General features: G+C 42.4%; 1 protein-coding gene across 5 annotated transcripts in view; it reads right to left on the bottom strand.

The window, feature by feature from the left end:
- LOC105457621 (myosin-IB) overlaps window positions 1-12,186 on the bottom strand; it is an 18,310-nt gene extending 6,124 nt beyond the window's left edge. The window contains exons 1-5 of one of the 5 annotated variants that reach the window (XM_011702409.1): window positions 2,525-2,948; window positions 2,239-2,417; window positions 1,816-1,851; window positions 624-837; window positions 173-288 (exon numbers count right to left, since the gene is read on the bottom strand). In XM_011702409.1, the coding sequence (XP_011700711.1) occupies window positions 173-288; window positions 624-837; window positions 1,816-1,820 (335 nt within the window). In that variant the 5' untranslated portion in view covers window positions 1,821-1,851; window positions 2,239-2,417; window positions 2,525-2,948. Of the gene's footprint in view, window positions 1-172; window positions 289-623; window positions 838-1,815; window positions 1,852-2,238; window positions 3,041-11,901 lie in introns of those variants that run through there. The other 4 variants (XM_011702410.1, XM_011702407.1, XM_011702408.1 and 1 more) reach the window with 4 other exon arrangements.
- Window positions 12,187-15,040: the final 2,854 nt, after the last annotated feature.

Below are 15,040 nucleotides of genomic sequence, written 5' to 3'. Positions count from 1 at the left end.
AAACTGCGAAAATGAATTTTTATAATTCACGAAAATTTTATGCGTTGCATATTTCAGTTGCTTTATACAGGGTGGCCCGGATTTTGTCGCATTTTTTCTCGTTTTTACTTGACAAAAGTTGAACGAATTTGCTAAGGGACACCGTGTATAACGAGGCATGGTGGATGCTTACATGTGAGGGGGTGCCTCGAAGAAGTTTCTCCCGTGATAGTAAAGAATGGTCTCCGGGGTGTAAATGGGCAGTTTTTTATAAGGATTCGCCGACACCAGTACCTGACCGATGTATGTCTGCAATATTAAAGATAAGAAATTTCTCTTAAGTTACTGCGCCGCTCTAAACATTTCTATATTTAGCTGCATATATAGAGTGATGCATCATCTCGATTATCATAGCTGGGAAGTTTATGTGATTTTATGTGAAAAAATAAGATGAAAATGTAAAATCTTTTTATACGAGATTTCGAACTCTTAAAATGTATTTCTCTTTAAAATCATAAACAATGCATACAAATAAAAAATACAGAAAAAGATGATAAAATATGTCCTGCTCTGTCTAATAAATTAAATATGAAATAAATCAGAAATTCTTTCTTTAAATTCGCGCTAATAATTACGCGACTCACGTAAATAAGATCCTCCTTGAATCGTTTGCGCAGATTGTCGATGAAAGCGGTCTCGCTGCGGAAGTCCTCCAAGAGGACGAAGTCCTGTACGCCGGCTCGGTCACGCTCGTGCAATCCGCGCTCCATGCTCCAAGGTAATTTCCCTTCGTGCTTGAGAACTTCCGGTCTCGCGCCGGGTTTTCTGAAGACACCCCCGGTGTCGACTGTCTCCACGCTGCAAATGTCCCAGAGAATGAGCTACCCCTAAATACTTTTCAATATGTAACGAGCTTTCGTGTTGTTATTCATAATTTGCAACTCTACGTTTATTAATATTTCTTTTAATATATCTTAGCGTTCAAACTATTTATAATTAGTATTTAGGTTTAGATTTAGGTTTCCGGCCAATATTATACTGTTACTTTGTCTATTACATGTGCTACTTCATATATATGTTTTATTTCTTTCAGCTGTGTCACACTTTCTTCAATACACAATTAATGAAGTTATTATTATTAATTAGTAGGATTAGACTGATCAGAATTTTCTAGTTTTATAATTTATAAAGACAATAACAAGAAAATAAAATTATATTTATAGAATAAATTTACTCAGTTCCTTGAAAAAGCAAATATATTTATTCAATGTCATTTGTCATTAAAATTTAAGAATAATTTGTCATTGAGAAATTAACACCATGAAATTTAAAAAACTTGGTTTAAAAGCTCTAATAGGTTTTCCTTTTTTATTTCATCTATTTTTAAGTAACGTTAAAAATTTATTTAACAGGTAGCGTGTATAAAGTCGTCGTTTTATTCGGCCTCGCGGCCTTGCAAACATAATGATTCAGATTAGATATCGAAGTCCGTAACATTCAACGCTCATAGATAATAGAACGAGTCGGCAATAGATCGTTCGGCAAATATTTTTATATGCGCCGAATAGATAAAGAGAGATACGAACAAAATTAAACAAAAGAGAGAAAGTTGAGAAAGCAAAAATATCGCGTGGCCCGCGATAATACAAGTCGTCGTACGAATTTTCGAAAGCGAGGAGTCATAAATAGTTTCTGCCTGATGCTAATGTAATTCCGATGAGCTACAATCAAATTTGACATTTCATATTTAACAAAATTTATTCGAAGGGACATCCTTCGCGAAAAATAGTAAATTCTGCGATTTGTTTGAAATCTGTGGAGAAATTTCGAACTCACCCCATGTTTCCACGATTCCGGTGCTGGTGCTTGCACCTGCGATATTCAAGTGAAGAAAAAACTTAACTCGATTATCTTTGTTTTGGCAGTGTTAATCGCGATCGCGAATTTCGACTCCGGTCTAGTCCTCGCTACCTGGTTCGAATAAACGCGAATTTGTCAGATAAGATAAACGCAAATTCGCAAATTCACAACATCTGATATTGCCGGATCTAAGCGGAAGAGATTAGATGACTGTACAATTTCAAATCGGCGAGCAAAAAAATCTGATTTAATCGGATTGTCTTATCGTTAGGAGCTTATAGATAGAAATTTATAGATTAAAAAAAATCTATTTCTACGTAAAGCTTCATATTATTGTTAAAAAAAAACTTTATCATATTTCTCGAGTGTTGTGTTATTGCTCGAAGAATTTATATATACCTATGTATTTAATGACACTCTATCGATGCAATCATCTGTATAAGATATCAAAAGATAACGAAAGATTCCAGAAGTATAATAAGCGAAATTCTTGGCGATTTTTAATTCTGAAGCGGTCCACGTGTCACTCTCCTTAATATCTCGCTGCGTCGACAAAGTCCAAAGAATAGCTTATTTCTCTGCAGTGACATTCAGAAAACTAATTAAATTTATGCTCGATAAACGAAAAAAAAGGATAGACGCGCAAGAGATTTATTTCGGAGAAATTTATACGTCTATTTCGTACTTTATCTTTTTCAGTTTCACGACGTGCACTTCTATTTTATTCAACAATGCATCTCCGTTTTTTCCTTTCAATTTCGCGTAACGCAATCAGATTTACTTATAATATAACAGATTTTTCACTTTGTAGAAATTTCATATATTTTATAATCTACTCTTTCTCTTCAATTTTACACGTAATGAAATCTTTTCCTTTTGCAACGACACGGAAATCGTCCGCGCAATGTGAAATCCAGCCGTGAAGGCTCGCGAGTCACCAGATAGAAGGCAGTCCGTCGTCGTGGCCGACGATGCTTAACGTAAACACACAATCACAAGAGGAAATTGATATTACTTCGATGTTTCGATGGGATTCGACGTGTCTCGAATTCGCGCGTTGTATACACGGCGGCGAAGAGCTAGAATCGCGCGTTTATTTCGCTTCGCGGTGATGTCAACCGAAGAGGGACCGGAGAACAGAGGAACCACCTTGCGACTGCTGCTCAAGAATGACCTGGCGGTGACCACCACCTTCCGTCTATCGCCCATCGGCTACGTCGACTCCCTCTTCCTCTCTCTCTCTCCTCTTGTTATCCTCCACATGACTGATAGCGGAACGAAACGGCGCCTAACAGCGAAACGTACCGAGAGGAGAACCTGCGTAAGAATGGCTGCTACTGTCGGGGCCGCTTGTTAGTAAACGACTCGCATTAACGACGGGCTTGTTTCGTTTCATTGTCTGAATCAACAACTTTATCAAGAAAAAAATTTCTACGTTCGTACTAAACGCGAAATTCTTAATTCAAATGCGAGTTTCCAAATGCATTAAAAATTTTTAGAAAGATAATTACGTATCGTCGTCTTCATCTTTCGTTTAATTAACACTCCGTCTATACAAAAAACAGAATGCAATCTTAAAATTATAAAATTTTTGCAAATACTTGCTATCATCAAACCAAAGTGTAACAACTGAATTAAATATTATATTAAACTATTGTAATCAATAATTTTGTCGTGTTGATCAAGATGGGCTTTATACATGCAATTGCATTATTAATTGGTGTGCTACAATTTGACAATCAACAATGAAAAATGCAGAGTAGAGATTATCTTTGTCGTCAAGATGTCTTTGACGTCACGTAACGTATCTACGCGAATCAGAGTTTCAGAGATAGTTCCACCGTATAATGTGCCGAAATGCATTTGTAGATTAATCGGTGCGAAACTGGTGTTAATCGATAACAGAGCGCTGATAAGTGCCGCAATAAAGCCCCACGTATCTAATCTAATCTAATCTCAAATTACTCTTTCTACGACACGTATAGCAGGTCCCCGCAGAAAACTAATAAAAATATTCGTGACTTTTTTCGCTATCGGTACCGCCGTTGTGTAAGATCCGATCGCGTAATGTTCTCCGTATGCAACTCTTATCGCGATATGCGATTTACGTCGTATTGTTGCGTTAATCGTTCGCATATATCTCTCGACCAAATCGATCGATTCTCGAAAATGCGACGACGACGTCCAGAGGACACGTCGAATGTTACTCGGCACATTTACAAGCTCGCTCGAAATTATTATTAACGTCAAATCGTATCAAGAAGCGAAATCTGATCGCGTAAATCATTTAATTACTTATCCAGATACAATCTGAGTAGGTATACATAATACGAAATTTTGACCCGTCCGATGAACGCTAATAAGGAACCTACGACATTCGACATTCGCGAAACAAAGAGAAGACTAACTGAGTTAGGGAAAGGGAGAGGGAGAGAGAGAGAGAAAGGGAGAAAGCGCGTCGCGCGCTATTATTGACCTTCGAGATCGACAATTAAACGACGGTTTATCTTCGGCGCGAACCGCAGTCTGCCTTTCGTGGAAGCAAGAAATCGATGTGACTCACTGATACACCGGTCGTGAACCTCCATTCGGCGAGCAATTTTCCCTCGCCTTGACGGGTATCGGAGGAGAGTATATCGCGAATGCGGGTCGCGACGCGCGTATCTCACACAGAGAACGATACATGAGTGTATGCGGTGTTACAGCGAAGAGGAATTATCAATCGCGGCTCGCAACAAAGAGGACCGTTGTCGTGGTTCGCCGGCGATCGAAAAATGTTCGTAAGCTATCGAGAGTGTATAAACAGAAGCCAGTCACGTACGTTCCGCAAGCTGCTTCGATTTTGTAATTTTCTTTTTTATCCTTCGTACAAGATGAGTCACGCGAAAGAGACAGGCGAGAGACAACGCGTTTAAACCGCGTCTACCGGCCGTCGCACGTCGAAAAAGCAGTCCAGATAAGAAATGCCATTTACGTGCGGCTTGCCGTAATTTTTTGCCTCTTCTGCATACAAAATGTACGAATACCGTCTGGTCTGAAAGGAAAACGGAATGTCTTCTCGGCGATGACAGATCGACCGGCCGACTCATAACGTTTCTCACCAGCGATAAGGTCGTTCGCCGGAAACTTCCGATTAGCGTAATGTTCTTTATTTGATTAAGAGAGGGTGGAATCGATCGCGCGCGCGCCGCGCCGCGCCGCGCTGATACGATCGCACGAAACGGAAAGTCCTGCTGCATTTCTCTGCACCCGCACGGCTCTCTGCATCGCGCACCGGCGGCCGAATCGGGGACGCTGACGTAATAACGCGCGATGAGTCAAGGGGAAAAAACGGGGTCCTTGGGACCAGTCGCGGGGACGTTCGATGAATAAAAAAAAATCCGACGAGACGTCTTGACGGGAGAGAGGTCGGTCCCGCGCAAAAATACGCGCGACACGCGCGACGAGAATACGTACGTTGCGTCGAAAAATTCCGTCGAGGACAACGACGCTGCCGAACGCCTGTTGTCGTGAAGTTCTCTCGATCGATTTATTGTTATAACGTTATACGCGCATTTTGAGGGGGTATGAATTAATTAACTGTACCTCTGCATAATATCTGTTCTTTGAATAAAATCTGTTTTTTTTTGTTTTTTTTTTCTTCTTTTTTTCAGCTCTAAATTAAGAACATATCTGCCGTCTGGTTGCTAGATTTAATCGAATTTTGGAAGACCGCTCGCCACGCTGCAATTATCGTCTCTTATAGCGTTATCTGGGTGATTGGGTAAACCTCTTATTTTCTCGTGTTCGCGGTTTGCGCGCACACACGCTCGTTTAACTTGTCGAGGACGACGCCAACCCATTTCCGGAAACCGGTTAGCCTTTTGTCGACACTCTTGCGGGGAGAGAAAGAGAAAGAACGAGAGAGAGAAAGAGACGGGTTTTCACCACGCGGGGGACCATCGTTTTCTTGCGGATTTTACATTCGCGCACGGAATAGCGAATGAGTTTGCGAGTCCGTAAAATTATGACGAACGAGGACGTGCGTTTGTTCGCCAACGTAGAATTTGCGAGACAACGAGCGAAATTTTTCTAGACCGCGAGAAAGATTTCTAAGAATGTTCCATTTCTCGGCCTGTGTCGATCAAGCGCTTCTCACGTCAGTCTATAGCGACTTGTGTTTCCCCTAACTCGTGAATTTTTATTACGCTTACAGTGAATTAGATTTGATAATTAATTTTTATTCTACCAAACTCCAATCTATACGCTACAAAGCGACGTCGCCTTGTGGCAGTTCTCGATCGCAATCGCCGATTGGACAACGACGATTTCCGGGGCACGTGTCGCTATCGCACGAAACCCGCATAGTAAAAGCGCTCTTATCTTAACGATAACAAAAAAGGAGAGGCGCGCACGCATGCGTGCGCTTTGCGCGACATTTCCTGCCTGTGTCACGTCCTTTTCACCGGAGGTGCTGTCAGAAGTTTCACTCTGCGGCGGTTTCGCTTCGCGCAGGTTACACACCAAAGCGGCTGAAATTTATGGGACCCATAGCGAGACCTATTTTCAGCACGAGCTGTGACTCTTTGCGACGAGAGATTCCGGCTCGCCTCGAAGAGGTTTTTCTATACGAGGAGAGCACAAGAGAGAGCCGTCTCTTCTTCATCATTCTTAACTTTCGCTGTAGTTAATTTTATAAAATTTTAAACCATTGTGTTTTAAATTAATTGTTAAGTTATTATATTTTTGTGTTGCTGCATGGAGTGGCATTTGGCAGCGAGATCATAATCAAACCTTGACCGTTACAAAAAGATTTATCTATAATTGCAACGATCAAACGTTGGTGAAATAAGATGTACAGTGATATAAAGTAATTCAAATATCGTTATTATTATAACTCACGCCTTATCAAAGGCCCCGTGGGTATTACTCTTGTTGACGGCTAATGGATTAAATTGCGGAGGCGTGGAGATCTTACGTATTCCTCACCGAATCTTTCTCGAGGAAGAACCGGTTCGGATTCGGATCGACCTTGAGCGTCGGTCATCCTCTCTCGGGTCCTGAAGTTCAGGGCTTTCAAGGTGTTTGTCCGCGGTAGTAGTGAGCCTTAATAAGCTCCGCTTGCGGTCCAGACGCGACGCGGGGAAAAAGACGGAAGGTGAGAGCGAGAGAAAGAGAGGCCGGAATATATGTGGACGCCGTGTGTGTAATAATAAACCCGACCCGGGGGGAGGGGGGGGGGAGAAACGAATCGCGCGGCGCGGCGAAGAACGGAGAGGACAATAAAAAGAGAGCGGGAAACACGAGCACACACGGGTGGAAAGACCCGCGAGTCGATTTAACGCGGCGAACCTTAACTTTAAGCGCCGATCTATTTTCGGCATACACACATTTCGCCTCCTCCTTTGAATCCGACGCGCGTTAAAAGTCAGCCCCGCGTCATCTGGGACTTGGGTGAATAGACTTTTGTACGCCCGCGGTTCGTCGTTCGAATATAAAATTACTCCGTACTACGCTCGGATCGTTTGTTATTTCGCGTTTTGCCCTTCTCATTCGCGGCGACAGGCGTGTGTGAAGTTTATGGTACCCCGACAATAAAATTCCATATAGTTCTGACTAGAATTTTCGCTTTATTTTGGAGAGACAAAGAGTTCCCTGTATGGTTTATAACAAGAGTTCTGCTTAATAACAATTTTTAATTTAAATTTTGATAAGAAGCACTACATTTTTTAAATTAAAAACGATTATTAAGCAGAACTCTTGTTGTAAACTATGGGAAACTCTTTGTCTCCTCAAAACGGGAACTCTAATCAGAACTGTGGAATTTTAATGTTGGGGTGCTGACTTCACACTCGCCGGCGATCGTCGGCCCGATCGGCCCTTTCACTGGACGACAGAGAACGTAGGTTTTTCCTTGGGTCGACAACCTAATCCGCGCGTTCGCGAGAAATTACTTTAGGTGTCTCTCGGACCATCGTTACACCTTACTCTCGGAATCACATAAGGATCTTACACTTTGATATTTCTTCGCAATTTGCTTCGCACGTGCACGGACATCCGATCCGCGACCGTGTCGAAAGTGAGACAGCCGCGTTATGTGAAACTCGCGGCCGAAACGTTCTGCTTCCCGATCCCTCTCGCCCCGTGTCGAATACCGAGGAATCGCCGATCGGAATCGCTGACGCGTAAATAATTTCGGATAGTCATCGATCTCGGTATCGACTCGCCGCGCCGTCGTCGTCGTAATGCGATCCGATCACGGCGGACGGAAATCTAATCCCGCGACGCTTTATACGTGACTGGCAACGTTCCTTCGATAATCTGGAAAAAGCGTCGACCCGCGGGCGAGCGTCTGAAACTCGTTCCGATTTGGGCGATCGCGCAACACGACCGGAATTTTTTGTCGATAATTTCCGCCGTTATGTAACTCACGCGCAACCCACTAATTGGGAAACTGCACTCCCGCGACTGTAGATTCGCCAACCGTGAAATGTCACGGCGGATAAACGTGATTATTACGTGCGCAAATATAAAAACGTTTGGCGAATAACCTAAAAGACGTATGAGAAAAGTTGAAAATTATTTCTAGAAAGTGCACAATTATTAATAATCCGTATATGTGTGCATCTGCGTGGTGCGTTGAAAAATAAAAAAAAAGTTGTCTTTATACACTCCAGTCTCATAATTTTAATTTTTCCGTAATAAAATCGTAATGTCTATTATATGCATATACCTATATGTGAAAATTACTATGTCATTATAATTTTTATTTGAAATGATAATGAATAATTAATCATGTTATTTATTGTTGGAACTTTTCCTTCGCATTGTCAATTGTTACAACTGACTCGACTGTATTTTTTTTCGAGGAAAAAGAAAGTTAATGAATTCATATCTAATTTTCGCGACTTTTCCCATTGTACATGACAATCAGCCTAACGCTGAGTCAAGCGCTTAATTACTGGAACTCGTAAATATTCACCGAACGGCGAACGGAGAAGAGAGCAGAGCAGAGCTGTGGATTAAAACATATCAACTCTATCGCGATCAGTCGCGGCGGGTTGAGACGCGTAACTCTCGCTCTCTTCTTTCTCCTCCGCGATAATCGCGACCGCCCCGGTCTCTCTTTTCATCAATGAGCTCTTATGCGATCTCTCATGCCGCGCTAAGTACGCGCTTTCTGGGAAACAGACACGCTCGGTCCTGCCCACGTTTCTTCGCGGTCTCGGTACAATTACTTGCGTGCCAGTTTTCGCGATGATACACGACGCAACGATCTCTATAGTAGCATCGCAGCGATAACATTCTCGTCCATTAGTCTCGCGTTGGTGCAACCGAAAGCGAAATCATTCTTATGTACCTATACACATCTCTCTTTCCATTCCTCGGCTTTATAATTTGAATGTCGCAATTTTAACGAGCCGTATACATAATATCAAAGGATCATGATATCCTTTATCCGCGGCACTTTCTACGCGTGACCCCTTATTTATTATGGAAGCGAAAGCCAAACCTTCATAATACCCTTGTACACTCGTGTGCGTTTTCTGCTTCGAAGTTTTCTATTTCGAATATGTGAGTGAAAGCATTAGCTACATTTTATTCCGGGCTGTTTATACCCGTAATTATTCGTAATCATGCTTTTACGATCGTCTCTCCACCCACCGTGTATGATTTACAATCGTCTATACATACGTTCTGCGTCCGCGGTCCCCGCGTCGGGTCCTTCCCGTTACGAAATAAAATATGAGGTCAGGTGAAGTTAATTAGCAGTCCTGAGGCAGTTACGAACAAATTTGCCGAACGTTATACGTTTGGTAGCGCAAGTGTGAAACGTAGGCCGAGAGACACACAGCGTGTCGAGCGGAGGCGAGAATAAAGTGCAGGCAGTTCCTCATCCGCGCGGCTCGGCTCCGTTTCTACGCGGGAACTACACATACGAGCCCTACACGCGCCCATATTTCATTCCCCCGTTCATTGTTATTCATAGACACGGCGCGTCATCTAAAATGCTTTTAATCGTCACTTTCACGATCCGCGACCGGCGGCGGCGGCGGCGGATCGGATTTCTGCTGCCTTTGTCTTAAAAAAGAAGGAAGGTCCGCTTTCTCCCGCTTCCTTTTCGAGCTACCCCGAGCGAGTGGAACTCGCGAGTTGAAAGAAATCGGCCGATGGTCCCGTCACGCGAGCACACGCGACGAAGTACAATCCGACAGACAACAATGGATCGACCGAATTCTCCGCTTTTGTTTTCTGCCTCGCCGACGAGTCGTCAACTTCCCGGGAAGATAATTCAGCGGTTCTGCAGGACTCTATCATTTACGCGGAATCCCGTGTCAATTGCGGCGAGTTTTACGATCCACTTAGCGGCGCGCCGCCGTACATATCGACTTGCGTAAAATGCGGAAGATCGTCATACGCGCGCGAATACGCGCGTCGTCGTCATTGCATAACAGTTACACACCGCGACGATATAAATTAATTTAGAGATACGTATAAAAAAATATTATTTTTTAAATAAGTCTTGGAACACGTAAAATTTAAGATAATTTTGTAAATAATCGTGAATTTCGATTAAGGGTGAGATCAAGGTCTTCTAAACTGACCGAGAAGGCTTCCATTCTCTGTAAAAATAATGCTGTAGACAATCGAGTACAACAGTGAGAATGATATCGCAGTCGGCGATGTTCTCCGATAAATTCGAGCGAGCATTGAGTCGTGCTTAAAATGCAATAACGCGACGACGTAAAACCGACCTTGGCAGACCAATGACATCTTCATCAGAGTGTTTAAAAACCGTTAACCTTCGCTTTAAGCGGACAACGATTCAGTCGCTTCTTTTAAAACGCTCTCTTAACTGTTTCTCGATATACAACTACGTCTTTCAAAACATACATTTCACCAGCCTCCTAAAAAAATATCTCGACGACGAAATCTTCGATAGGCTTTCAATAGATCCTAACATCAATGTAATAATTAGACACAATTGATCGTAATATTATATCGCTAATTAATTAAATTATTGTAATTATTGAAGTGCATGACAATTCTTTTAAAATGTATTTCAACGACAAAACTTTTATTAAGTTTAGTCAGTTATAATCAAAGATTAAAGCAATTCTAATTTATTAATAAGAGAAAAATAAAATTGTGCTTATTGTTGTAGCTTCATTTGTAGCTTTATTTTAATATCAATAGAAAAAATCAGTTTAATGCTGAATTTTATCTGGCTAATCGTGAAATGATTTCAATTTGTCTGCTTGTTGAATGACGTGACACGCGACTGTTACAAGAAATGGAATTGTACTCTTCCACAGCATCCGTGATGGTATGTACAACAAGCGACGCGGTGACAAACGGCGGACAAAGTGTAAACAACTCGATCAATTTGCTGAAAATGACTTTACACGGAATCCATGGGATCGCGGTGCACTCAAAAGACGCATTCGTGGTGTTCGTAACATCTGCAACGATACTCCATATTCTTTTAATAAGAGCGCGAGACACGGCCGTGATTTCCTCCTCGTGACTCACGCACCAGACGTCAATGGAATAAATTGCAATTGCTACGTTCATTTGCGGGTCAGGCGAAAACTTTCGGAAAAAAGACGTTCATCCGAAGCGCTTTCAGGTTCTCGAATCTCTATCTCGATACCGGATGATTATTGTCAATAATTTTCGTTCGCCGTCGAACAAGCAATACGGAGTATTGCCACCTTCTCTCACCGAATTTTCTCGATCATTTTTTTAATTTTAAGCGAGAAATCTGTGTGAAAAATCTAGAAAATGCCTACTTTGTTTTGCAAGAATAATGTAATAGAACGAAAATTAACGTAAGACATTAAATTAAACTATCACTGATTTAAATTAATTTAACATAAAATGTCATTAACGCACTACGAATTATCAATAATAATTTAGCGATCTGTAAATACAGGATGAAAGAAAAGAAGAATAAAACGGGAAGATGCAAGGGACTCGGTGTCTGTACGCGGATATCCCTCGTTTTTTCCCCTGTTCCGTAATTGTGTGAACCGCGATAAAACGTGGTGCTCGAAAGAAAAGGAGTGCTCTCGTACTCACTTTCGTTCCGCGCTTCAAGTACTCTCGTTCTCGGGTTTAGCGGTGGCTCACGAGTCCAGACGGTCGGCAGTGTTTATCCATCGTCGTCAGGTCACCATCAGAACGGAACGGGGGCGCACGGAATCGCGGTTCACGATTCGACGATTCGCGGAGCCCTAAGAAGTCACGGTGCCCCCCCTGATGTGCAACAACGGGTTCGACGTACCCGCGGGAAAACCGTCGTCGTCGTTGGATAACGGTCTCACCGCGATACGCGCGTGGTGTGTGTTCCGTGCACACGCCACGGTGTAACACACGAAACTGCCGGTCTGAAGGAGAGCTCTCCTCTTCGGTGCCCCGGTGGCATAAGGTGGCGGCGGTAGAGAGGAAGGAAGGCCAGGCGGCTGCCAGCCGGCCGAACGACTTAACGGCGAGAAGGAGAGAGAGGAATTCGTTTTCTGGTGTGCGTGAGTGTATGACGCACGCGAGGTGCCCTGTGTGAACCTTCTGCGGGGTCCTGCGGGGCCGTGGGTTTCGTATGGGCCTCTCGGAGCGGATTCTCGCAGCGCGACGGCGTGCAACCGAGTCTGACGTAAGGGAGGCTTTTTTTATTTTTTTTATTTTAATTTAACAATTGAAATCCTTCAAGTCCAAGTCCCAAGACCGGCCTATGCGTCATTGAGCTCGTTTTCTATCTACGTGCAAATAAGAGATATATAAATGACACATACAATAACTTTGTGATCAGTACTTTTTGGAAAGTATAGAAATACGTGTATAAGTAGAGTAACTCCATCGATATGCGAGATATGTTTTTCATATTAAAGATAGAAATGCAAACGCATAAGATATGCAGGAATTAAATATTCACATTGATCACTTTCATATTCCGCGATATAAATATAATATGTATACATATTACATATATAATGTCTCGCATTTCGTTCGAGCTTTTTCGAATTCAAATTGATTTTTTCCGTACCCTGTCATATTATATCAAATTTTCACAGTTTTCTTAGAAGAATCCAAATTTGAAATATTAAATATTTTATATTAAATATTTTTGAATAAAGATATTTTAAATTTCTGAATCCTCTTCTGAGAACACTAGAATGCATGTTGTTTTCTAATGTTCGCCGAGTCGTCTGTATAAGTCTAATTGACTCGATGGTATCGATTGCAAATTGAACGCGTATATTACCCTACCAGCATCGACATGCCGCCAAGTTATAAATTATTGTAGAATTGTCATCTGACGTTGCGCAAAGTCCAGAAAGAAGCTACTTCTCGAGGCATAATAATCTAACGATAAACTGGATAGAAACGCGGGTACATTTCCCCTTGTCGTATGTAAACCGGCGACCCTCATGTATGTAATTGAGTGCACTCAACTCCGTGATGCATCACGTGTGTACTCCGGAAATTCGACGTCGCGAAGTCTCAAAAGACTCTGCACTCATCGTGCTCTTCAAATTTCCGTTCAGGTGGCAAATTTCCGAGATCACGTTCGTACACTATTCGACTCGGTGCATATTAATCCCGGTGAGATCTATAAATATCGTTATCGAATTCTCTCCCAAAGAGAATGACGAATGGATATGCATAAAATTTTATCCGCGTAACAAATCAGGTAAGAATCTCGTTATACGAGTTTTGCGAATGTTACAATAATTTTAAAAATATATATAATACTCGTTACACCGGGTAATTCCCACCCTCGACCTCCGATAAAGCGTCTACTGTCGAACGACATCATCGTCGTCATCGTCGCCGTTATTATATCGTCGATGTCAAGTTCGCGCGCGGTGATGTAACCCCCAAGTCCACGTGGACGATGACCGTGCCGTCGTCGGCTGGCCGTCGAGGGTGGCGGCGTGTGGAATTGCAGCGGTGGTATATAGTGACGGTGAGTAATAGCAATAACTGGTGGTTGTTGTGACGAGCGGGCCGTCGCATTCGATCGGCGCGCGCGACACCGACTATAGGAGAACTACCCCCCTCGATGGCCTCCCACGGGTCAAGACTCACCCCCGTCTGTCAGTACGACGCCGGTGGTTGTTGCTACTGCACGCAGCGGAAACTCTCTTGTGTACTCTCTCTCTCTTTCTCTCGTGCCCTCCACCCCCCGCGAAGTGTTCGAGCCGCCGACTCGATAAACTCGACGGAAAGACAAATCGCGCTTCTTTCAACCGAGTTGAAAACACGCGCGTCGTTCGCGGGTATAGGGAGGGAGTAAGCGCGGGTGTGCGGGTGAGGGTGCGTTTCGAAAAGGTGCCAGGAATTTTCTCGACGATACATGAAATTGCGAATGTAAGTGCATTTCCGTCGGCGAATCGCGCACCGGCTATACACTCGAGGACGTCACGCTGGATTTAAGTTCAATAAGTGGCCTAAGCAATCTTTTCAATTATGAAAGCATCTTACGTGCTCTGTTAGAGTGAGATGAGCGTTTTGTTGCGCTCGAACTTAGCTTTCTTTTTTCGGACAGTCAATAATAACGGCATACGGAAGATAATAATAATTCTTGATTTGAGATTGTAACGGCTGTGAGATCGATATTATTTTCCTGGGTTATTTTTATTTACATTTGTGTTTATTAAAATTCACTAACGTATTATTAAAATTTATATTAATTGCAATCAGTAATTATTATTAGTTATTTAAAAAATATAATTTTGTGACAGATTTATTAAAAATACACATCTTCTCCGTGCATTATGCGAGAGAAGTACGATCTCCTACAAGTTATCGCGAATTAATGACCGACATTGTATGTCGATTCGTGAGGTTTTCGCCAGATAATAAATTCTGTCGAAGTGGAAATATTATTAAAGACGATGACGATGGCATGGTAAATCAATTAGAAGATGAGAACGTCATTTTGATCGATAATTAATTTTTCGAGCGGTTTTTCTTGGCGCGAAGTCGACTTTAATAGCACGCGCAAATTGTTTTTATTAGTCATCTGGCTCGTTTGTTTGCTTTTACGTTCAACGAGGCGGTAAAACACGATCTTTTCCGGAACGGTGGTATCATTCGTGTTGGAAGAAAAGTGACTCCCATCCTTCGAGCAAGGAACAGTGAGAGCCGGTGATTTCAATGCTTCAACAGAACGACTTTAATTTAAGACTTCAATTATGAAAAATTTATTACTCCAGAA

This window comes from Wasmannia auropunctata, unplaced genomic scaffold (assembly GCF_000956235.1).
Source record: "Wasmannia auropunctata unplaced genomic scaffold, wasmannia.A_1.0 LD335200.1, whole genome shotgun sequence".
NCBI lineage: Eukaryota > Metazoa > Arthropoda > Insecta > Hymenoptera > Formicidae > Wasmannia > Wasmannia auropunctata.
Note: the sequence above shows the minus strand (reverse complement) of the source record. Positions and strands in the feature narration are given on the sequence as shown.